Source organism: Molossus molossus, unplaced genomic scaffold (genome assembly GCF_014108415.1).
Source record: "Molossus molossus isolate mMolMol1 unplaced genomic scaffold, mMolMol1.p scaffold_m16_p_5, whole genome shotgun sequence".
Lineage (NCBI taxonomy): Eukaryota > Metazoa > Chordata > Mammalia > Chiroptera > Molossidae > Molossus > Molossus molossus.
The window spans coordinates 84,011,560-84,034,080 of NW_023425388.1; the positions used below are offsets into that span (position 1 = coordinate 84,011,560).

The following is a 22,521-nucleotide window of genomic DNA, read 5'->3' on the forward strand; positions in this document are numbered from 1 at the left end:
ATCTACGTTCTGGCCAGCAGGGGGGCGGAAGGGGGCAGGGCATGCCCCATCCAGGAGGCTTGCCCCTGTTTCCCAGAAATCACATTACATTCACGTGGAAGCTACATCTCTTCCCCGCCCCGTGTTCCCTGCCCACAGTGGGGTGATTGGCAAGCACTACAAACCCAAACACTATAAACCTGGGCTTCTCCCGTTACCTTCCTCCCTTCCAAATAAAACTAGTTGTTAAACATTTACTAGTAACCACTGATTATGTCCAGTTGGCTAGGAATATAACCACAAGGCCACACCCAACTGTAATATGATTGAAAATTGTAGCCTTTATGACCCTGGCTATGTGCTCGCCTTAAATAAAAAAAAGAGTCTTATTTTACTAACAAAGGAAACGTGATTATTGAGGGGCAGCTAGCAGTCTCCATCAGCGTTCTCCTCCATCATCCTAGTCCCCGGCGGTTGGTGCCTGGGAACAGCCAGGCTCTGAAGTGGTCACTGTGTAGCTCTGGAGCAGCCTAGCTCAGCGCTGGAAGCAGCCGATTGTGGTTTCTCTCCTGGAGAACTGGCCCACCGTGCAAACTGTGGAAACGTACTGGTGCTGTAAATCTTTTGGAGGTGGCATCTCTGATGGAGGTCTTATTTATGCCCTATTTGTAAGGTGATGTTAGTAAAGTAACTCTGAGGCAAAGAGAGCCTTTTTCTAGAGTTAATACCATGAAGAACTTGAAGGAGGGAAGAGAACACGAGTCTGTGTGTTTGGCCATAAAACTGTGTGAAATGCTGTGGAGCTGTAACAATTCCATACGTGTTGTTTACTCTGTCTCTTTCCCTTCCGTAAACACTCCCCGATCCCCACCCCAAAAATAAACAAAAAAGAATCCCCAACAACAAACAAAACCAAAACCACATCTGTGTTTTTTTTCAGTGTTTTGTCACCTGGTAACAATGATGATAATTTGCCTCCTTCTCAAAATCACATCTGTTAGAAAAGCATTCACATTATAGAAAATTGTCTTTCCCCCTAATATTTCTCTCTGAAAGATGATACCATATAAAAGGACATGTGCATTATCCATTTTATTTTATTATTTTATTTCTCTTTTTGGTGTGTGTGTGTAACAGAGTGTGAAATCTCGGGCTTGTCCCTGTATATTCTTTCTACATGTCTCTCCCAAGCACTGGCTCAGCAGGTTGGGGTATGACTTGTTTCCCTAAAGAATCCTAATTCTCTAACCTGTCCCTGATGTGCTCTGTGGAGTGAGCCAGACCCAAAAGGAAAGGGGTGAAGTCATAGAGGTGGTCAGAGGCAGGATGAATGGAGATCATCTAGTCCAACCCCCTCATTTTAAAGATGAGAAAATTGCTCTGGCCGGTTTGGCTCAGCAGTGTCAGCCCACGGACCAGAGAGACCAGGGTTCGGTTCCCGCTAAGGACATGTACCTCGGTTGCAGTTTATCCCAGGCCCCAGTTGGGGTTGTGTGTGGGGCAACTAGTGATATGTCTCTCTGACATTGATGTTTCTCTCTCTCTTTCTCCCTCCCTCCCTCCCACTCTATCTGAAGATAAATGCAAAAAAAAAAAAAAAGTCGTAGGGTGAGGATAAGATAAATAAATAAATAAAGACAAGAAAACTGAGGTCCAGAAAGGTGATGTGGAAGTCTGAGGTAAGAGGCTTCCGGAGCCCACTGCTCTCTAGTGATAACCCTATCCCAACCCCTTCACATTGCAATAAACAGAGAAAAGACAGAAAAGACTCCGCACTTGACTGGCTTAACCTGAGCATCCTTGGAAGAGGAAGAGAATTCTGGAATTGTGAATTCTTTAGGTCATTTTTTTTTTTTTAGGATTCAGTTGTCCCCATTACTTAATATAGCTTATGCTTTCATCCTTAGCCTCAAACCATTTTTAACCAGGGTTAAATGAAAACATCTCCAGAGTACACGTGTAAGTTCATTTAAAACACTATATGTTGAATAGATTTCTTTTTTCTCCTCTTAAAGATGGCCTGGTCTGATAGATTGTTCCCTGAACAGATACTGCAGAAGAACAGGCTTTGTTTCCTCAGCTCTTACCCTGAAGATAAGATCACACGTAGGCAATGCGCCAGTTGGCCCGCTGCCTCTGGAGGTCAGCTGATCCGACTGAGCATGGGAAGGAAAACGAGTCTCACAGAAATGTTGACAAACCGTATTTTTAATTGAGGTAAAATTTACATAACATAAAATGAACTATTTAAAGTGAACAAAATTCAGTGGCATTTAGTTTATTCACAGTGTTGTATTACAACAACCTCTAGGTAGTTCCAAAAATTAAACCATTTAAAAACAACTATTAGAGCAATCTTTTTTTTTTAGTTTTGCTTTTTTTTTTCTTTTCATTTTCCTCCTTTCATGGAAATACTCAAGACTAGCTCTTAGACCAGGACTTTGGCTGCAGAGGCTGATAACAAACCTGCTAGAAAAAGATATTTTGAAAACCAGGTGGTTTTATGGTAGTGGGTGAGGGTCAGGAGGAGGGTGAGCATGAGCCATCTGAATAGAGGCACTTGTGAAAGAGCACTAAGTGCTCTGCGACCTTGGGCAGGTTTCGAGTTTCTGAACCTTGGTTTCATGTGAAGGAGGGGGTGGAACTATCTCTGCACATTATACCAGTGCCAATTTTAATGGGGAATAGTTAAGTCAGTGTAACCAGGGAAACTGGCGAGGGGTGTGCAGGACTTAGCACTATTTTGCAACTTTCTGTGAGTCTATAATAATTTCCAAATAGCTTAAATGGAAGGCAAATGACAACGCAAAACATATACTCCAATGTTCAAAGGAGCGTTATTCATAATAACCGCAAATGCCCAACAACTGCAGAACAGATAAATAAATGTATACCCAGGTAATGGCACATTAGTCATAAAAAGGAAGGAAGTGCTGATATGTGCTATGACCCAAATAAATCTCCAAAATGTTATGCTAAAGAAAAGAAGCCAGTCACAGAAGACCACACAGCATACGGTGCCATTTTTGCGAAACAGCCAGAAAAGACAAATCTGCAGACAGAGTCGATGAGCGTTTGCCCGAGGTGAGCACCTGCTGTATGGCTGTGGGGTCCCCTTGAGGGGCAGTGACTGTTCTGAATTTGGTAGCGGCAATTGTTGCACGACTTTGTGAATATGCTAAAACCCACTGAATTTTATTAGTTACAATGATGAATTTTATGGCATGTGAATTATATTTCAATGAAAAAAAGCTTTAAACAAGAAAGAGGGCGGTGGTCGAGGTGCCCCCACTTCCTTTCTAGCCTCAGTAGTGCGTTGTTTGGAGGCGCCACGAGGCCGTGCCCGGACGCGTCATCGGGAGTGATACAGCTCCAGTTCGCCTGACATTTTCTCTCGCTCCTGCTGCTGCGCACACTGCCCAGGCTTCGGGTCCCTCTCTGTTCTCTGAAGCACAGCTCGCACAGGGTGGCCGTGCTTGACAAACCACGAAAGCCCTGGCCGGTGTGGTTCAGCTGGTTGGGTGTCGGCTGGTACACTGAGGGGTTGCCGGTTAGGTCCTCGGTCAGAACACATTTCCCGGGGGTGTGCGGGAGGCAGCCACTTGATGTTTCAGTCTCGCATCACTCTCTCTCTTCTTCTCTCTCTCCCCCTCTCTCTAACAATTTTTAAAAACTCCATTGAAGATTGGGGATACTTTAAGGGAATTGCATCACAGAAAAGCCGTTCTTAAAATGTGCCCCTGTTGCAAGGCCTGAGTCCTCCCAGCTCTCATGGAGCTCCTTAGCATCAGCTTGTACCCTGGTCCCCAGGACTGCGGCTTTCTCCTGATGGGAGCACCTTCTCCCGCAACACAGCAGCAGCCACCCTGAGTCACAGACTCTCAGCTCCCACTTAAAAGGCATGAACGAGCTCCCCGCCCCCAACTGCCAGCATCACCTCCTGAAAGTGTGCCAGGTCCCGTGGAGGCTGCTTGAGTCCTGGTTACAGAGTAACTAGACACGAACATCTCACCCGAGGGAAGCACCTGAACTAAACGGGTGGGGACTTGCGAAAGCTGCCAAGGTTCTCACCCAGGCCGAATCCGTTATGTCAGCATCCGCAGAACCTGGTAGATCGGTAGTCAGCCAGGGTGGGCACATGGCCTTGTGGACAACTTAAAAAGATTTCGACAGCAGCTCTGTAAATATATATATATTTTTTTATCCTCACCCGAGGACATTTTTCCACTTTTGTTTAGATAGAGTGGGAGGGAGAGAGAGGAAGAGAGAAACATGGACGTGAAAGGGACACATCGAGTGGCTGCCACCCGCACGACCCAACCAGGGCCAGGGACAAACTGCAACCGAGGTACGTGCCCTTAGCGGGAACCGAACCCGGGTCTCTCTGGACCACAGGCCGACGCTCTAACTGCTGAGCCAAACCGGCCAGGGCAGCTCTGTAAATATTAAAAAGAGCCAGGCCCTGGCTGGTTTGGCTCAGTGATAGAGCATCGGCCTGCAGACCAGTGAGTCGTGGGTTTGATTCCGGCCAAGGGCACGTACCTCGGTTGCGGTTCATCTCCGGCCCTGGTTGGGGTCTTGTGGGAGGCATCCAGTCCATGTGTCTCTCTCACATCAGTGTTTCCCTCTCCCTTTCTCTCCCTCACCCTCTCTCCCTCCCATTCTTTCTGGGGTTAAATAGGAAAATATCCTTGGGTGTGGATTAAATTAATAATAATAATGATGATGATAATGATAATAATAAAAGAGCCAGGATTTGTTAGAGGTATCCATGTCTGCATCAGACTTTGGACACCCTGCAGTTTGCCGGGTTTCTTTCCATGGCAGCATTTTCAGCCGGGAGGGGAGCTTGAGGGCCGGGGGAGCTGTGATTCTCTAGCAACAGAGTGAGTCATAGGTGCTGAGCCAGGAGCAGCCACTACCTGTTTTGTAGCAACAACCGCAGTCAGCTGTTGGCAGAGCTACAGACACCCTGGCACACGTGCTGGAGAAAACAGTCCCATGAAACACAGAATAACATTAAAGACCTAGTGATTCATGAAAGGGCAAACTGGGGTGAAAGGTGAGGTCACTGGGCCAAGGTCCCAGAGGTGCTGAATAGGGCAGCAGAACTGGCAGTTAGGTCTCCACCTTCAGTCCCTTGCACAGTGTTCTGGGAACCTAGGGCTGCAGGTAACAGTCTTCCTGGTTAAACGTGGTGTAAAGGAAGCAGACCTTTATCTCCAATGTCGTACAGGTGGGTGGTTGCTGGGTCTGCAGGCCCATGGTTCCCCCAGTTGGGTGGGCTGTTGATGGCTGCACAGAATGGATTGCACAGCTCCAGGGAGTACCACTTCATACATGTAGCTACCTGGATGCTGCACCCTACAGCGGGCTGTGTACAACCTGCACCTCTGTGCAGTGCAGCTGTGTTCATGAGATTGAATGAGTGGCTTCATCTCTGGCGCGCTTTGATTTTCCCTATTAGTTGCAAGGTGACAGCTGCTGCTCTAACCTGATGTCACCTGTTGACATCTGAGCAGGAAGGAAGGCAGAGAAAAAGAAAGGATTCTGCTCAAACCATTCTCTTGCCGGGAGTGCAGTCTTTTCCAGAGCATGTAATAGACTTTCCTGTATTTGATTGCCCATGGATGGGGCACATGCCCACCACTAAACCAACCCTTGGCAGAGGAATGTCATCACCATTGTTAGGCTTGCAAAAGCAGGGCTCTCTGCTCGCAAGACACAGGGGTATTGGCAGTGCGCAGTGTTACCAGTGGGATCTGCCAGAGACTGTTGAACACAGAGCGATGTATATGAATGCCTGTGATGCTGCTGAAGGGAACAATGAAAGTCAGAAAGCATACAGAAAGGAAGACCACAGATCGCATGAAATGGGCAATTCAAGTTCACCTTCTCTATACTGATGGTGCTGATGTTTCCCTCTGCACAAGGTAGTGACTATTGCGATTGGCCTTACCTGTGGGAGTGTAATCTTTTTCACACCAGTTTTTGCAGCTTTCCAGATTTTCCATGAACAGGTCCAGGCACCTGAAATAATTTTGTTTTCCAGATGAGCAGTCTGGGGCATGTGCATGTCCCCACCCATGTCCAGGTGGGGGAAGGAACAGGTACCTGCTTCTTCAGACTCAAAGTCGGAAAATGACCACTGCACTTCCTGTAACAAAGCGATTTCTAAAAGGCACAGCCGGGGAATCGGCATTTTAGATTGGAGAAGACAGAGCTATACATGATGCCATTCTCACCCCTAGAGACTCACCATTCACGGCAGCTATTTGTGCATGAAGGTTGTGTTACTTAAATATGAAGTTACATGGTCACCCAAAGGACACTGGAAGTTACTGTTTCACACCTAAGGAGGCAGGGAAAGCCAGGAGCCTGGACCTGGTGGATGAAACCCAGGAGAGGGTGAATCACTCCGTTAGTGGTATGTGGGTGCTTGCTGGGCACAGAGGGAAGCAGAGGCTTACAAGGAGTGTGGACCATGTACTGTACTGCCACTTATTCCCCGGGCACGGCGGCACTGTGAACACTAGCTGCAGATCAGGTGATATTACCAGTCCCGGCCGGTGGCTCTGTTGGTTGGAGCGTCATCCTGCACAGCAAAAGGTTATGGCTTTGATTCCCAGCCAGGGCACATACCTAGGTCAGGGGTACATACCTGGTTGTACAGGAGGCAACTGATGGATGTTTCTCTCTCTCTCTTGCTCTCATTTTCTCTCTCTCCCTCCCCACCCTTTTCCTCTCAAATCAATTAAAAAATAAATAAAAAGATAATATTGCCAAAGACTAGTCCTAGGGATGCCTCCAAACTGTTTCTAGTGTTATGTATGATCCCCAGGAAAATGTGTGGGTCTTTGCAATATGCCTTTCGAGGTGGAAAACTGAGATGTCATTGACGAGATCGCCTTTCAGAGACGTTTTTCCTATGGCAAAGGGCCTCCTCCCCTTCCATTGGCCCCTACAGAGCTGACAGTGAAGTGCACAAAGTGAAATGTCTGAGTGGTGACCGGAACTGGAAGCATCTTTGGTATTGGAGCTCCCTTGAGGGAGGCAGTGTTGGTAAATTTTCCCATTTTTCCCAGGTCCTTGAACCTGCTGGGACCATGAGGAGGAGGCTGGAGAGGCTGGGTGCAAGGAGCACCCCTCTTTCCGTAGCTAATCCTTGGGGCTCCCATGGCAGAGATCTGCTCGCAGCCCTCCTCCCCCCGTTCTGCCTCAGCTGGACGGTGTGGTGTTGGGTCTGCGAGAGGAGGTGCAGGGCCTCGAGCTTGCGTGGGGACCAGGGGTGGGTGTATTCGTGTGACAGACGGCAGTTTATTCCATGTGGCTGTTTTGCCCACACAGGCTCCAGGGCTTGACACGGGTGACACTGAGGAGACTTCTGTGGACACTGAGGTTCAGCCGGTCAGCTCAGTGCTGCAGTGATTATGTAACTGGCTGCGTCTGGAACTGAGCTGAGTTAACCTCTTACCGGCATCAACTTCAGAGATTAGGTTTGTGGGTCAGAAGTCCTTTGTGGAGACTCCAGGATAATCACCCTGAGGCATGGCGGGGCCTGTGCTCCTGGCCCTACCTAGGCATGTTTGGTGGTGGAGTCAGGCAGCCTGGGGTCAAGCCAGGATGGAGGCTGTCGTCCTGTCCTGTAGCCGACCTTTGGGCAGGGCTGCCATGTCCCTCGACAGGGAAGTGGCCTCCAGCCGCCGTTGAAAGGACAGGGTTAGCATTGCTGCCATAATTCTAGACATTCCTCCTTCACCCCTTGAAGGTATCTGTCATTTCAATCCTGTCCATTCCCAGCCTCTTCCTCCCCACTGCTCAGTCTGCTCAGCACTCCATGGGGTGGAGCCCGCTTCAACCTCAGCCTCTAACTGTGTATTAAGATGACCCCGAGGTTATGGAAGGAAAGGGCACATAAGCTGTGTGTTGCCCCCTGCTACAGAGCACTGTCCGGTGGATCGAGGAGGATGGCAGTCTGCCTGGAGAGGGAGGGGTTCCGACCGTCTGCCACGCTCCGCCTGGCTGCAGATGGTCGCCTTCCCGGAATTAATGTCCAGCTTGCATATAGGAGCATCTAGAGATGTTACTTTCACAGTTAAAGACAAACAGGTTTTTAAAAATACACATCTCTTGCCCTGGCTGGTTTGGGTCAGCGGTTAGAATGGCGGCCTGTGGTCCAGAGAGACCCAGGTTCAGTTCCCACTAAGGGCATGTACCTCGGTTGCAGTTTGTCCCCGGCGCTGGTTGGGTCGTGCAGGTGGCAACCACTCGATGTGTCCCTTTCACGTCGATGTTTCTCTCTCTCCTTCCCTCCCACTCTATCTGAACAAAAAATGGAAAATGTCCTCGGGTGAGGATAAAAAAAATAAATAAAATAAAGTAAAATAAAAATACACATCTCTGGAACACACAGTGGCACGTCCCTGGTGGGGTGTGCCGGGCGTCCCCAGGAGGGCCTTTGGAGTGCCCCAGCCCTCCCGCCAGACCCGGGGCTTGGGACCGTCTTGTTTTTGTTACAAAGTAGACAATAATTTGGACATGACTTTAATTTGGGGAGCCGAGAGTCTCAAAACATGTAATAAAGCATTCTTAAAATGTTTAGTGTTAAAAACATCAAGTAGATGAGCTACAAAGTCTAAGTCAAAAAGGTGAACTTATACACATAGGAATGTGTACATTGTCTCTTCCTAACCTGTCAGGGCCACTGCTTGGCGCTTTTCTTTTTAAAAATATTTTTTAAAAATATCCTCACCCAAGGATATGTGTTTTTCTGGTTTTAGTGGGGGCTAGGGGGGAGAGAAACATCAGTGTGAGAGAGAAACACCACATGGGTCAGTTGCTTCCCATGTGCACCCGACCAGGGAACAAGCCCACAACCGAGGTATGTGCCCTGACCAGGAGTTGAACCCACAACCTTTTGGTGTAGGGGACGACGCTCCAACCAAGCCACTGGGCTCTTTCCAGTGGTTTCTGTATTTCTGCACTCTGTGTTCAAACACACCACAGCATTTGTGCGGTTTTGTTACTCGTGGATTTCCTAAGGGCCTTACAGTCTCGAGTGCATCTGGTCTGCTAATTTCCTGGTTCTTAGAGGAAAGTTTTTCTTTATGTTTCTACGTCATGAGGGTAGACTCAATGGCCTTCCTCTCTGGAGTTTTTTCCCCTAGAAGAGAAAGACACCATCTGTTTTATCAGTTCTCCAAGTCTGGCTGGGTGGTGGTGGGAGCTGAGCCAGGAGACTGATGGGCCGGCTGTGTTTGCCGAGACTAATGTACACGATCCCATGGTCCCTGATGATTCCAGCCAGTAACAGGAAGTCCCACTTGGTGTCTTACTTTAAAGCCCTTTTCCAGGAACACAGTAAATTTTTAGTTTGTATTGGTTAAGCTCCAAGGACCAGTACATGCTTTAGGAATTGAAGTGAGCACAGGCAGGTACAAGAAAGTTGCACCGCTCCGACCGACCTGATCCGTCTGTCTCCACACTCACGAGCCACAGCAGTAAACAGAGCTAGAATCTCGGGGGAATGGGCAATGCTGGCAAAAATGTGTACACAGGTAACGTAAGACACACTATATCAGTATCAGCATGCAGAACCCTGTGTCGAAGGGGGTTTTCATGATTCAGAGATCTGGATCCAAATGTTCTCCAAAGTTCCCTCTCTTTGGAGTAGGACTTTGAAATGTTATGTAACAGTTTCCTGAACCTCTTTCTTCATTTGTGAAATGGAACTGTCAGGCTTCCTTATCTCAGAGGGTGGTATGAGAATCCAGTGAGGAAATGTGTGTGGCTGATAAGAGTTAATAATTGCTAATGATGATACATTTCCCATGGAATGTTATTCTCAAATCATGTATCTTTCTAATACATCCTTAGATCTGTAAGTCGCGGTTCTTTTTCTGCTTATACAAGGAGTAAAATTTGGCTGTGGGTTTCTGAGGGTGTGGCTACCTGGGTTCTTGGAATCCCTCAGTTCTGTCATAGATGGCTGAATCTCTCCCTCGTCTGTTTGCCCAACAGTGTGCCATGTAAAAAGTGCGTGGTGGTTGGTAATGGAGGAGTTTTGAAGAATAAAACATTAGGAAAAAGAATCGACTCCTATGATGTAATAATAAGGTAAATATATTCTTATTTGCTAAACTGGACTTGTTTCAAAAGAATGCAGTTTCCTACTTTAGTACAGCTGTGTTTTAAAAGGAAGAAGAGTTGTTTCGATATTTTTAAATACATTACACAACCTTATCTCTCAGTTGTTGGCTAGAGTAAACCGAGATTTCAGGTCATTCATTTAGCACATGTTTACTAGGCCCCCTTAATCTGCCAGGCAGGTCTAGCCACAGGGGATATAACAGTCAATAAACTAAGCTCTTGTTCTCTGTGGAGCTTACATTCCAATGAGGTGAAGACAACAGTAATGACATAAAGAAATGTAATAAATGTACATACAAGTGAAAATATATGATAGAGAATGACCACGTGGCTCCTTTAGGATGGATGGCCTCTTTGAGGAGGGGACATCTAAGCTGGACTAAGCAAACAAGTGATGCCACATGAAGACGAGTGGAAAGCCAAGCAGGCAGAGAGAATGTCAATCGCAGGTCCTCAGCAGGATGTGTCCCGGGTTTGAGAAGTAGCAAGAAACCCAGCAAAGAGGAAGGGCAGCAGGCTGGGGGAGGGTGCGACGGCCAGCTGAGAGGTGGGCAAGGAGCAGGCTGTGTCAGCTGGGATTCGACTTTGTAAACTAGGACCAGAGCTTGGATTTTACTTCAAGTACGACAGGAAATGTTTGAAGATGTGTAAGCGAGAAAGCCATTTGCTCTGGTTATCTCAAAAAGAACCTGGCTGCGGAAGGTGATGGACAAGGGTGGACAGGAGGCCAGTTAGGTTGCTGTGCTCAGGCCTGTGGCAGAGGAGGAGCGGGGACAGATGGAGAATGTTCTAGAGGTGGTGTTATCAGGATTTGTTCATGTATTAGAGGTGAGCAGAGATGGGAATAAAGGAACCAGGGATCACTCCTCCTAGGTTTCACCCTAAGAGACTGGCTGGATAGCGGTGCCATTTATCGAGTTAGGAAAGACCAGAGTAGGAGCAGGTTTGGAGAAGAATCAAGGTTTCTGTGTGAGCATGTTAGGCTTGAGGTGCTTATTAGGTTGGTAGTGGGCAAGTCCCCAGGCAGCTGGATAAACAGGTTCAGGTGTTGATAAGCCTATAAGCTGTATTTAAACCACGGAGTGGATGAGACTTCCCGGGGAGCGGGGGGGCGAGAGAAGAGGATCCAGGCCTGAGCCTTCGAGTATTCAACAGTTAAGAGGTTGCACAGAGGAAAAAAAAAAAGTGATAAAAGCGATGGAGAAGATCCACCAGTGAGGTAGGAAGAGTCAGGAGAAGGTGATCACAGAAGCCAAGAGAACAGTGTTTTAAGACAGAGGGAGGGGCCGTGTCCAATGCTGGTGAGAGGTCATGCAAGGTAGAGACAGAGTTCACCCTGGACTGGCAACCTCAGTTTCATTCACACACTTGACAAAGCTGGCTTGGAGGCACGACATGGGGAGGACAGCATGACAGGTGAGAAAGTGGAGGAACCAGTAGAGGCAACTCTTGAGGAATTTTGCTGTGAAGCTGAGAAATGAAATAGCAGCTGGAGATGGTTATGGATTCAAAGGAGGGTTTTCTGTGGTGTTTTCTTTTATGAAGGCAGCAGGTTCTGAGCACACTGGAGTGACTGGTGTGGTAAAGAGGGGAATGAGGTCCGAGGCACAGGTGGTGCTGATCACTCACGACGGAAAGGACAGCTGGGGTTGTGGTGACTGCTGCCAAGATTCCCATAGATTGGGGTGGGGAGGATGAGGACATTTCTGTGTCCTCCTTGAAAGGATGATGGAAGGTCAGCATCTGAGATAAGTTTGGGTGTGTTGGGATGGCTACGGATAGTCTTTTGAAGAGTGGGAACGCTTCCCACAGGGGTGGGAGGGGGCAGTGCATTGGAATGACCCAGCTGTGCCTAGGGTTTTGCTGAGTTACACACTGCTGAGGGTTTCTGCAAGTGGTACCACCTTCTTCTCTGTTTCTTGTCCATTTTGAGGAAGTGTGAAAAGTTACCCACAAAACAATTCTGAAACACAAATTTCTTTACCTCTAATTGTCTAACATCTGATCACCTAGAACTACAGCAGGCCATTGTGGGAAAATGCCACAGGCACAGTATGAAAGTCACTTCAGGTGTTAAAACTGTCTTCTGATTACAGAGTCAGTAGCACAGTATGAAAGTCACTTCAGGTGTTAAAACTGTCTTCTGATTACAGAGTCAGTAGCAAAGGGTAAAATCGTATTCATTCTCCTAGGGTGCACTGTTTTGGAAATAAAGCAGTCCTCTTAATAGCATGTCTTCATGGGGTGTGCATACATAGTGCATGTCTAGCCTTGGCTTTGAGCATATCCTCTGCAGATCCTCTGTGGTTCTTGAGTTCACTCTAGCAATAGACACTCATTTGGTTGTGGTTAGATATAACACAGCAATTGTATGTTGTTACTTTGTTACACAGCATAATGGTTTTGATGGGCCTTCACCTTAAGTGTGATTCTTGCCTGTCAGTCACTTAGACACATGTCCACGTGCTACGTGACTGTGTAACCTGGGGCGAGTCATTTCCTCTCTGGACCTCAGGTCCCTCATCTGTAAATTCAAGGGGTTTGGTGGGGATGTCTTCCAAGTTCTTTTAACTCAGTATTGTGATCCTTATGTTCTTATTTATTTTACTTCACCTTCAGTTTTCCTGGAGGTAAGACTGAATTACTAGGGGCCCCACAATTAATTTTCAAATACAAACGCAAATTTATGCTTTGATCAAACAGCTGTGCCATGAAAGGGAATGATTTCCTTGGCCATTGTGTGTGAAAGATCATTCGATTGCCTTGTGCCTTCAGAGCCTTGGACACACGGCTGACGTGTGTCCGACTCCGAGACCTCTGGGAACAGGTAGATGGCTCAGACTGCACTTGGTCTACATGTCTTGTGTTTTACTGTTCACAGAATGAATAATGGTCCTGTTTTAGGACATGAAGAGGAAGTTGGAAGAAGGACAACCTTCCGACTTTTTTATCCAGAATCTGTTTTTTCAGATCCCAAACACAATGACCCTAACACCACGGCGATTCTCACCGCGTTTAAGCCACAAGATCTAAAGTGGCTGTGGGAATTGCTGACGGGCGGCAAAATAGTAAGTTGGCAAAATCGATCTCGCTTCCCATTGTCTTCCTTTTTTCCCCATAACAAAGGACAACCACAATGTTTTATTTTCTATGTTCTTGCTTTATTTCAGAACACTAATGGTTTTTGGAAGAAACCAGCCTTAAACCTGATCTATAAACCGTATCAAATCAGAATATTAGATCCTTTCATTATCAGAATGGCAGCTTATGAACTGCTTAATTTCCCAAAAGTATTTCCCAAAAACCAGGTATGTGTTTTAATTTGCACTCTTTCAAACTGAAAATCTGGCTGGAGTAGAACAGGAGAAAACTAGGGCGTCGTCTGAGTGAAATGAGATATCTGTGGATATTATCGTTATGTTTTTCAGGTTGCAGGAGAAAGAGCCTTTAGTGAAGGTGTTTTCCCCCGTGGTAGCAGGGGCCCTTCTGGGGCTCCATCTGCATGCCCAGGCGGCTCAGCTCTCATGGCCTCCTTTCCAGCGTCCTGCTGCCAGGGGCGTGGGGGGCGTGCTGTGTCTGCGTCGCAGGACTGGTCAGGACAATGCATGGCGCTCAGGCCAACGGGAATGGTCTGAAGCAGTCTGCGGTAGAAATGTCACAGGAGGACCAGAGGAAAGGCGAGGAAGGACAGTAAGATAGTCCAGAAATAGTTCTGCAGTCACAGAGGAGACCCTGGCACTGAATTTTCAAAAAGTGGTAGTTACGGCAATATTGACCGTTCTTGAAACTCCCGATTCTTTAGTTAAAAGAAATCCCATTGACTGACTTTGGCAGCCATTTGTCTGCAATCCCTAGAAAACAGCAACATCTAGATCTGTACGGTGGCAGAGATGTTTTCCATTTGAAGCTTGAGTAACTGTGTAACAAGTGATTACAGCTGAAATGAGGGAATGAGGGTTTTCCTTTTTTTTTGGTACTTGCCCCTTCTGGAAACCAAACCCGGGATTCTGGTCCGCAGGCCAGAGTTCCAACCGCTGAGCCAAACCGGCCAGGGCGGGTTTTCCTCTTTTTGTAATCAGGGAAAATCCCAAGAAACATGTATCATGCATCTTTTCTTTAGCATGATAAAAAAAATTCTAAAGCAGTACATGCTTAAAATCAAATAACCTACAAACGAATATTTAAAAAAAAAAAACTACCTACTGTTTCCTCAATAACTCACCTTCTCTCAAGATTTTTTGCCTTTTATATTCTTTTGGACTTTTCTATCCATTTATAAACACATACACATATATGTTTTGTTTGTTCAGTATAATTGCAATTGTACCATAAATACTGTTTTGCTAGTTCCCCCTGCATTTAATGCATGAGTCTCCTACTGAGAGGCATTTAGGTTTGGATCCAGCTTTTTCTTCTATAAATGACGTAGAAATGCACGTGCTTACAGGGCTTTCTGCACACTTGTATGATTCCTGTAGGACACATGCCTGAGCGTGGAATTCCCGTCAAAAAACAAATGTTTCAAGTTGAAACCCTGTTTCTTAGTATTGAGAGGAAAGCACAGATTCTTAATAATTCCGAGGTGAAAGGGCAGCATCTGAAAAGCTGTTCAATTTTCCTGAGAGGTGAGATCAGAGTTATCCCTTGTTTTCCTTTCAAGATTAAAAAAACCTGAGTTTTAGAAAGAAAGGGAGATACATTGGTGAGAAACATGGATTTGCTGCCTCCTGCAAGTCCCCCAATGGGGTTTGAGCCCGAAACCCAGGCAGTGCCCTGACCGGGAATCCAACCTTTCTGTGCCTTTCTGTGCACGCGACGCTGCCCAACCCACCCGGGCGCACCAGCCCGCTGCTGTGTGTTTAGGTAGCTTACCTCCCAAAGCAGAGGAAGACCCCGATCTTTACTTGGAGATGGTACTAGAACTAACTGTAACTAGATTCAAGTTCCGGGAGGACATGGCGTCCCAGAAGCCAAATGAGGATACAGCTGTATTTTAGAGAGGTCACCCATGTCAGACACCATGCAGAGGTTGAGCACAAATAATAAATCCTGCTCTGGAAACATGGAGGTCATGTTAGTGAATAAGGAAGGAAGAACACCTGTTTGAAATGGATTAAAGAGAACACGGGACACAAGCAAAAGAGAACAATCTGATAGGGTTCTGATAGAAAAGGGAGCCGAAACATGGTTCGAGAACATAGGATCAAGAATAGTGGTTTTTGAAAAAGACAGACATGCCTGCATGCTGAAGGAAATGATTCAATAAAGGAACATGTCGATGATGAGGGGAGAAAGTGGGCAACTACAGAAGCAAAGCTGATGTGATGTGTGGTGCACTAAGAAGCTGGCTGCAGGTAGAAACAGGGACATTTCATCCCTGTAAGAATGAGGACTGCAAATTGGGGTAAAGCTGAGGGTAGGCTTGGAGTGGGGAAGATGATGTTGCTCTTGTGTGACTGCTTTTTTAGGAAAATAAGGATTAAGTTGTTGAAGTAGGAAGAGGCTAGGGCTATTGGAGGAGAGAGAAGTATAATACTGTCGTCATGGAGAGTGGGAGTGGAAATCCACTAGGGTAATGTAGTTGGATTGCTAGACCCACTGAACTTGAGCCATAAACGTCACACACGACCAGGCAAGTATGTTGTTTTCTCTTGCCCTGGTCTGTGAGTGTGGCTTTAACCAGGATTAAGGCTGTCAGGTGATAACACAGTTTCTGTGGGTGATAGGTGCAGAATTGACGGTCTCCATAAGGGAATGATTATAAAGATGATACTCTAAGCTGTGATGAAGGGGAGCACAGGACATCAAGAGGTGCAGGAGGGAAGCAATGATGGGATCAGTGACATTGGACGACTCCTAGGAATTTTGTGTGTTCGTTTTTTAGATTTTATTGTTTTAACCCTCACCCAAGGACATGCTTAGGGGGGCGGGGAGAGAAAGAGGACATCGATCAGTTGCCTTCTGTACACACAGTCTCCTTTCAGCGCGCAGGATGACACTTGTCTGAGCCGCTTGGGCTGGGCGGACTCCTAGGTTCTAAACCACTCACTTCCTTTTCCAGCAAATGTGGAGCCACAGTAGCGAATGGGGAAGAGAAAAACTCACACAAACGGCGGTTTGGCTTTCTTTGCCTCCTGGTGTTTCCCTGGTTTTATTGTGCTGCTTTGATATTTTTTGTTTTCCTCAAAATCATAACTAATCACTTGTCATTTCCATGAGATCTGTAAAAAAACACTTACTCGAAAGCAAATGTCCTTGAATTGTGATAAAATGTTGATACATTTTGTTTGCGCCTTTGGAGGCCATCCTCCTTAGAAAGGAAACTTCAGACGCCAAGCTCCTCAGATACCAGCCGTGACACCTGCGTGTCTGTGTCTGTGTGAAAGGGACGTAGGGTTTCTTTCCGTTTCTGTTTCTAGGTGAATCAGGGTCCATCCAGACTGGGATGTTAGTATGTATCTATCTGGAACCCTTGTTTTCTAGTCAGGTTCTTGCCAGTAGACTTTATCACTGAAGTTACTTGGCTAAAGCTAGTCTTTCCCTAGAGCTAAATTATCAGATTTATAAGAATAGGCCATCCAAACATGCTTTGGAAACAGGTATCTCGTTTGGATTTTTTGTTGTTGTTGTTGGAAAGGAAAAAGTAAACTTTATTCATTCACAAATGACATGATCTTATTCTTTTTAAAAAAAATTTTTTTTGTTGTTGTTGCAGATGTTTCTCCTTTTTTACCCCATTGACACCCTCCTCCCCATCCCCCCCCACCGCGTCCCTGGCTTTGTTGTCCATGTCCACTGGTTATGCATACATGCATATAAGTTCTGTGGTTTATCTCTTCCCTCCCCCAGAAGTTTTTCTTTCTCTCCCCAGAAACCCAAACACCCGACAACAGGGATCATCGCCATCACGCTGGCGTTTCACATCTGTCAGGAAGTGCACCTTGCTGGCTTCAGATACAACTTCTCCGACCTCAGGAGTCCTTTGCACTATTATGGGAATGCCACCATGTCTCTGATGAGTAAGGTAATAGATATACTTTGTTCCAGTCTTTGGTTTTCAGAGTTGGAAAAGCCTCTCTTCTCACCCTGTCATTTTACTGAGGGAAGAGCTTTTGAGAGGTCGAGGGCCTGACAGGGGTTGCAGACTACCAAGTGCCGAAATTAGGACTCCAATCCAGAGTCCTTTTCACCGCAGCAGCGGTTCCCAACCGGGGGGCCTCAGACCCTCAGGAGAATCTGTTCTTGTCAAGTAGTCAAACACATATAGGGACCCAGCCTTATTTTAGATACTGTATCATATTTGCACAGTTCATATATACATACCGACAGTCTACTGCTGGAGATACTACAAATTCACCTGAAAGTACTGTCATGCCCACTTTTCCCCCGCTAAGTGGACAAGAAGGTCTGTAACATTTTAACCCCATGAAAGAATCCTTATGGTCAGAAAGGCTGTCATTTCTTATACCAGCTCATCTTCTCCTGAACTAGGGGCCAATGGCAGTAGATTTGCTCCTTCAGGTTTTTATTTTAATTGGGAAGTCTTCTGAATTGTAACTTAGATTAACGGCACATCAAAAGTAATAGAATTAGATGTTATTTGTCCATTTTTAATACTGAAATAGGAATAACTTGCTATAAAGTATGTGGCTATATCCCATGAAATCCTAGTCCCCTTAAATCATCATCGCCAAATGTGATGTAAACTGAAGACGTGGTATTATTCAGGTGGATCTAAACACTGACTGTGCGCCCTCCCCAACAATGTGAGACAAACACTGGAATAGCTGACGCCTTGGTGCCTGGGCAGACTCCAGGCTCATTTCTCCTCAGCCCCCATCTCCTGCAGCACATTTGGTATTTCTAGGCATCTAAAGAACGCCACATTAGAACACCTTCCTAAGGAAAATTAGGATACCATCTACAGAATAATTTTTCTAAACATGAATTCCAGGTGATACTTTTATTAAAGTGATCAACCCATTTGCAGCGACAGTTTTGGTTTCTAGACTCCCACGATTTTCCTGAGGGAGCGGGGCTTGAAGGGAGGGAACCTGTTACTTATGCAATGGTTTAAGTGGAAAGAGTAGATTTTATGGAAAGCTCTGGCACAAACATGAGCAAAACAAATAAATTAGGAAGGTCAACAAAAGTCAAGTCTGTGCCACTTGTTATACTTGGTTTTCATTCAGAAGTTTTTTGGATTCAGCATATTCTATTGTTATTGGAGATGGGTAAACGGTGACTATTTTTATTTTTCAGAATGCATATCACAATGTGACTGCTGAGCAGCTCTTTTTGAAGGACATTATAGAAAAGAACTTTGTAATCAACCTGACTCAAGATTGACCCTACAGAGAAGACAATGCTGACAGTATTAGTTTTATTTTTATACTGCAATTTTTAGTTTATTTTTAAATGTGGGGTACACCTCTTGTCAAAAAATTATGTCTATTAAGCCTTTGGCTGGTGATTCATAACCACCAGCTTAATTTCTGTGAAAATATTTATGAAAAGCAAGATACAGTACCTTATTTTTTAAATAAGCTCATTTTGAGGTGTTTTTAAACATCTTTTTAGTTACTTCGTCGAAGACTTTTGGAAGGTTTGACTTCACCGCAACAAAGGAGCATGACATCTCGGGCGCCTGCACAGTGGCAGGGAGCGGGCACTGGCTGGCCTCAGTGTGCCACCTGGCTGACCTGAGTTTCCATTTAAGGAACCTGATTTGAATTTTAAACCAGCCCTGGATGTGGATGGTTATGGAAATCTATGATCATAATGGTATAAATTAGGCTTTCCCCTCTGCAATTAAGTAAACCATGAGTATGAGGAGTAATTGGCTAGAATAAAGATGGTATTTTTTTGTTTGTAAGTTGAAGGCAAGATGCTAAACATGAAATTCCAGATAAGTAAATAACCAAAGAATGTAATAATTCAAGTCTGGTGACTATTATTTGAAATAAATTAGGCATGATGAAAAAGACAAGCAAGTAAACCCTAAGAAGAGTCGAGGTATTTTTGGATTTAGGCGGCATTTTCCTCTCATCCTCCCATGGAAAGCTCACCTGGCTTCCTAGGGACGGGCGAAGAGGACTACATCTGTGGTGGCTTTAACTGAAGGCTGGGGGGGGGGGGGGCACACACGTGGTGATAGAGAACGGGAGTTATAAGAACAATGGCATTAAAAGCTGTCAGAAGTATGATTTGAAAGAATTAGTATCTTCTGAATAACGATCACTGGGAGACTTCGATGTCACTACGATCAACCTGCCTGTCTGAAGAAAGTGTGGAGTACACACCAGAAACAGGACTAAATGAAGTACTTAGAAAGCAGGGTAAGGGCAGAAAACCAGCAGTCGCTTTAATCCAGATCTAAACATTAAATATGGACGATGTTCCGCTAATAGCATATGTTTTACACGGGACCAGTCTCACTGATTCTCCTAATAGTGATGAGGTAGCAAGGCAGGTGCGGTGCGAACCAGTCCAGGTGTTCAGAGTGACCTTTCCTCCCACCACAGCTGGAGGCTGCAGCTCCAGGAAAAGCCAGTTAAAAACCAGTGGTGGCATTTTGTGTAGTATAAGAAAAAGCTACAAACCTGAAGGTGATTTTAGTCAAGCCAAAAAAATATGAGCAAGATACATATACAATTTATTAAAAACACATGAACACATTAAAATATCACTATTTATACACTCTAAATTCTAGCAACATATACAAATACTGAGCGACTACAGTACATGCCGAGGTAAGAAAAGTGCATTCTGGGAGATTATCACTGACACTTAAGCCATTTTCATTTCTACTATGTGTTTCAATATGTGTTTTGTTTCCACCATTCCCAGTGCAAAAAAAAAAGAGAGAGAGAGAGAGAGAGAGGAAATGAAGAAACTAGTCACAAGTTGAATAAATGAGAACTGGTGCCACACTTGACCTAAGAAGTATTTGAATAACCATCCAACTTTTTAGATTTTGCAGTTTAGGGACTTCAAGTTCAGAATTGAAAGGCAGAGCTTCATTGATTGCTCCTGAAAAGCATAACCTACTGGTCCTTTCTAATCATGTCACCTGACGTGGTGTTTCACAGCTCTCTTGCTCTCTGGGTGACAACTGTGGAGCCAAGCCAAGCTTGATCACTTTCTGTAGAATTATAGCCACGTTCATATTTAGATGAGCTTATTTCCTGCTCCCCCGTGTGTGTGTGTGTGGGGGGGGCAAACATATACACAACATCATAAACTCTCTATTCGAACCATTTCATCAGCAAACTAAACCCACTGTTCAATGCAAAGTGCAAATAGTGAAACGAACTTAAATAACTGGACTAGACCCTGCATATAATAGGATCTGTTTAGACTTACAGCTTTTAATAAAATATAAATCAGCATTCACAAAATCTTATCTGTAACTGTGCTGGTTCCTACGATCAAGTAACAGTGAAGTCAGTGTCGTTTTATGGAATGCGTAGTGGCCACACTTGTCGTATCATTGTCTGGTTCTATTTTTAGAATTAACAGAAAAAAATGTAAGCCAATAAACCACAGTGACTTAAGTCTTTTACATGTTCCAAGCAAAGAAAAGAAAAATTCAAGGAAAATTTTGTAAAAAATGGTTACTTTCACATTTTCAGTTGTTACTTGATTGTCTCCAAAGCTGTATATATATCAGACATAAAAATGTAGTAACAAAAATAAAACAACCCAAACCCCAAAACTCTACTACAAAAACAAACTAAAAGAAAAAGTACAAACCAGAACAACCCTTTGTATCCGGCTCAGCTCTTCATTTGGAAAGTAAAATATATAAAAGTAGTAAAACTAGACATTTGTAAAAGTCACTGGCAGTCAAGGACAGCACAGTGGCAATACGGATCAAGTCTTAAAACATGCATCATTTAAGAAAACATTTGCTTCTCAAAAAAAAGTTCCATGGGAAAAGTAGGTGCACACACAAAAATAGCAAGCATCTTTGGGAAAACGAAACAGTTACTGAAAACATTTCTCTTAAAGCTTCAAACAGGCATATGATTTTAGGAAAAGTATATTCTCTCTGTACTAAGGATGAATAAAAAAATAAAGCAACTGGTTTACTCTCTTCCCACCTGAAAGGGGATGACTGCATTAATATATGTGCTTTACACATTCATATGCTTTAATAAAAGTTCAACACCTGTGCTTTTTGTTTCAAATATTTTGAAACAAAATATGTATTGGTTTTTCAATGAATAGAATTATGCCTCATGGTGTGTCTGGAAAAGCAAAAGCAGATGAAAATAAAACCAACAAAATCATACAAGTAGAAGGCAGGGAGGCTGCAGAAATAAACAGTTCTACTTTGAAGCAATGTCTTTAGGTTACTGATACTCATGGAAGCAACAAAATGAAGACTGTTCACCTTTAGTCGAATTTATCAAATTCTGGCATCATCATCATCTGGTGGCCCAGACCAACAGTAATGACTAGGACCTGATGGAAAAGTGCATTTCTATTAAGTCCAAAATTAAACATGGTTTTTACATTCTAGGCTGATAAACTGCACTCGATTTCTATTTCACCCATCTACAACTAGTTCTGAGCAACGGTGACAAGCTGCCCAGAGGTACCAAAAACTACGTGCTAGGATGCTGTAAAACCTCTTCCCTAGGTATGAGATGAAGAACTCACGCTCTCACCCCGTGGAAGCAGGCACAATCACGCGGAACTGAAGAACACATGTTGGCTTCATAGTTCTTATGATAGTTTGTTTTAGAAAACTGAAATTAAAGACTAAAAAATACCTTGAGATTCAAAGAAAACTTCAGATATAAAAAATCAAAGAGGGCAAACTCGGGTTATTTTTTTTAAAAAGGTAACTTATAAGTCTTCTGAAGAATGATTTTGCCTTCTACTGTGACAAATATAAGTAGGTCTGACTTTTTACAGTGTCTACTTGGAAGCCCTCAACTCTTCACAACTGTCCTAGGAAAAATCCCATCGCAAATAAAGTTGGAGGGAAGGGAGAAGATCTCTTTTAAAGTTTTTAAAATTGCAAAATTCCTGTTTCCACATAGGGAAGTAAACTTAAACACTTTAGAGGATCTGAATTCATGAGGTTTGATAGAGCAAGTATCACCTGCTGAAAAAACTCAAAACATTTTATAAACAAGAGTGGAGCAGGCCCTGGCTGGTTTGGCTCAGCGGTTAGCGCATAGGCCTGCGGTCCCGAGAGACCCGGGTTCTGTTCCCGCTAAGGGCATGTACCTCAGTTGCAGTTTGTCCCCGGCCCTGGTTGGTCGTGAGGGTGGCAGCCACTCGATGTGTCCCTTTCACGTTGATGTTTCTCTTTCTCTCTTCCTCTCCCTCCCTCCCACTCTATCTGAACAAAAAAATGGAAAAATGTTCTCAGGTGAG

The 22,521-nt window shown here is 44.8% G+C and overlaps 1 protein-coding gene across 14 annotated transcripts in view; it reads left to right on the forward strand.

The window, feature by feature from the left end:
- ST3GAL6 (ST3 beta-galactoside alpha-2,3-sialyltransferase 6) overlaps positions 1-19,229 on the forward strand; it is a 62,754-nt gene extending 43,525 nt beyond the window's left edge. For 10 of the 14 annotated variants that reach the window (XM_036243475.1, XM_036243474.1, XM_036243470.1 and 7 more), the window contains 5 exons: positions 10,000-10,095; positions 13,010-13,196; positions 13,299-13,436; positions 17,000-17,152; positions 18,391-19,067. In XM_036243475.1, the coding sequence (XP_036099368.1) occupies positions 10,000-10,095; positions 13,010-13,196; positions 13,299-13,436; positions 17,000-17,152; positions 18,391-18,477 (661 nt within the window). In that variant the 3' untranslated portion in view covers positions 18,478-19,067. Of the gene's footprint in view, positions 1-2,174; positions 2,197-6,034; positions 6,407-9,999; positions 10,096-13,009; positions 13,197-13,298; positions 13,437-16,999; positions 17,153-18,390 lie in introns of those variants that run through there. The other 4 variants (XM_036243484.1, XM_036243483.1, XM_036243481.1 and 1 more) reach the window with 4 other exon arrangements.
- The last annotated feature ends 3,292 nt before the right edge of the window (positions 19,230-22,521 follow it).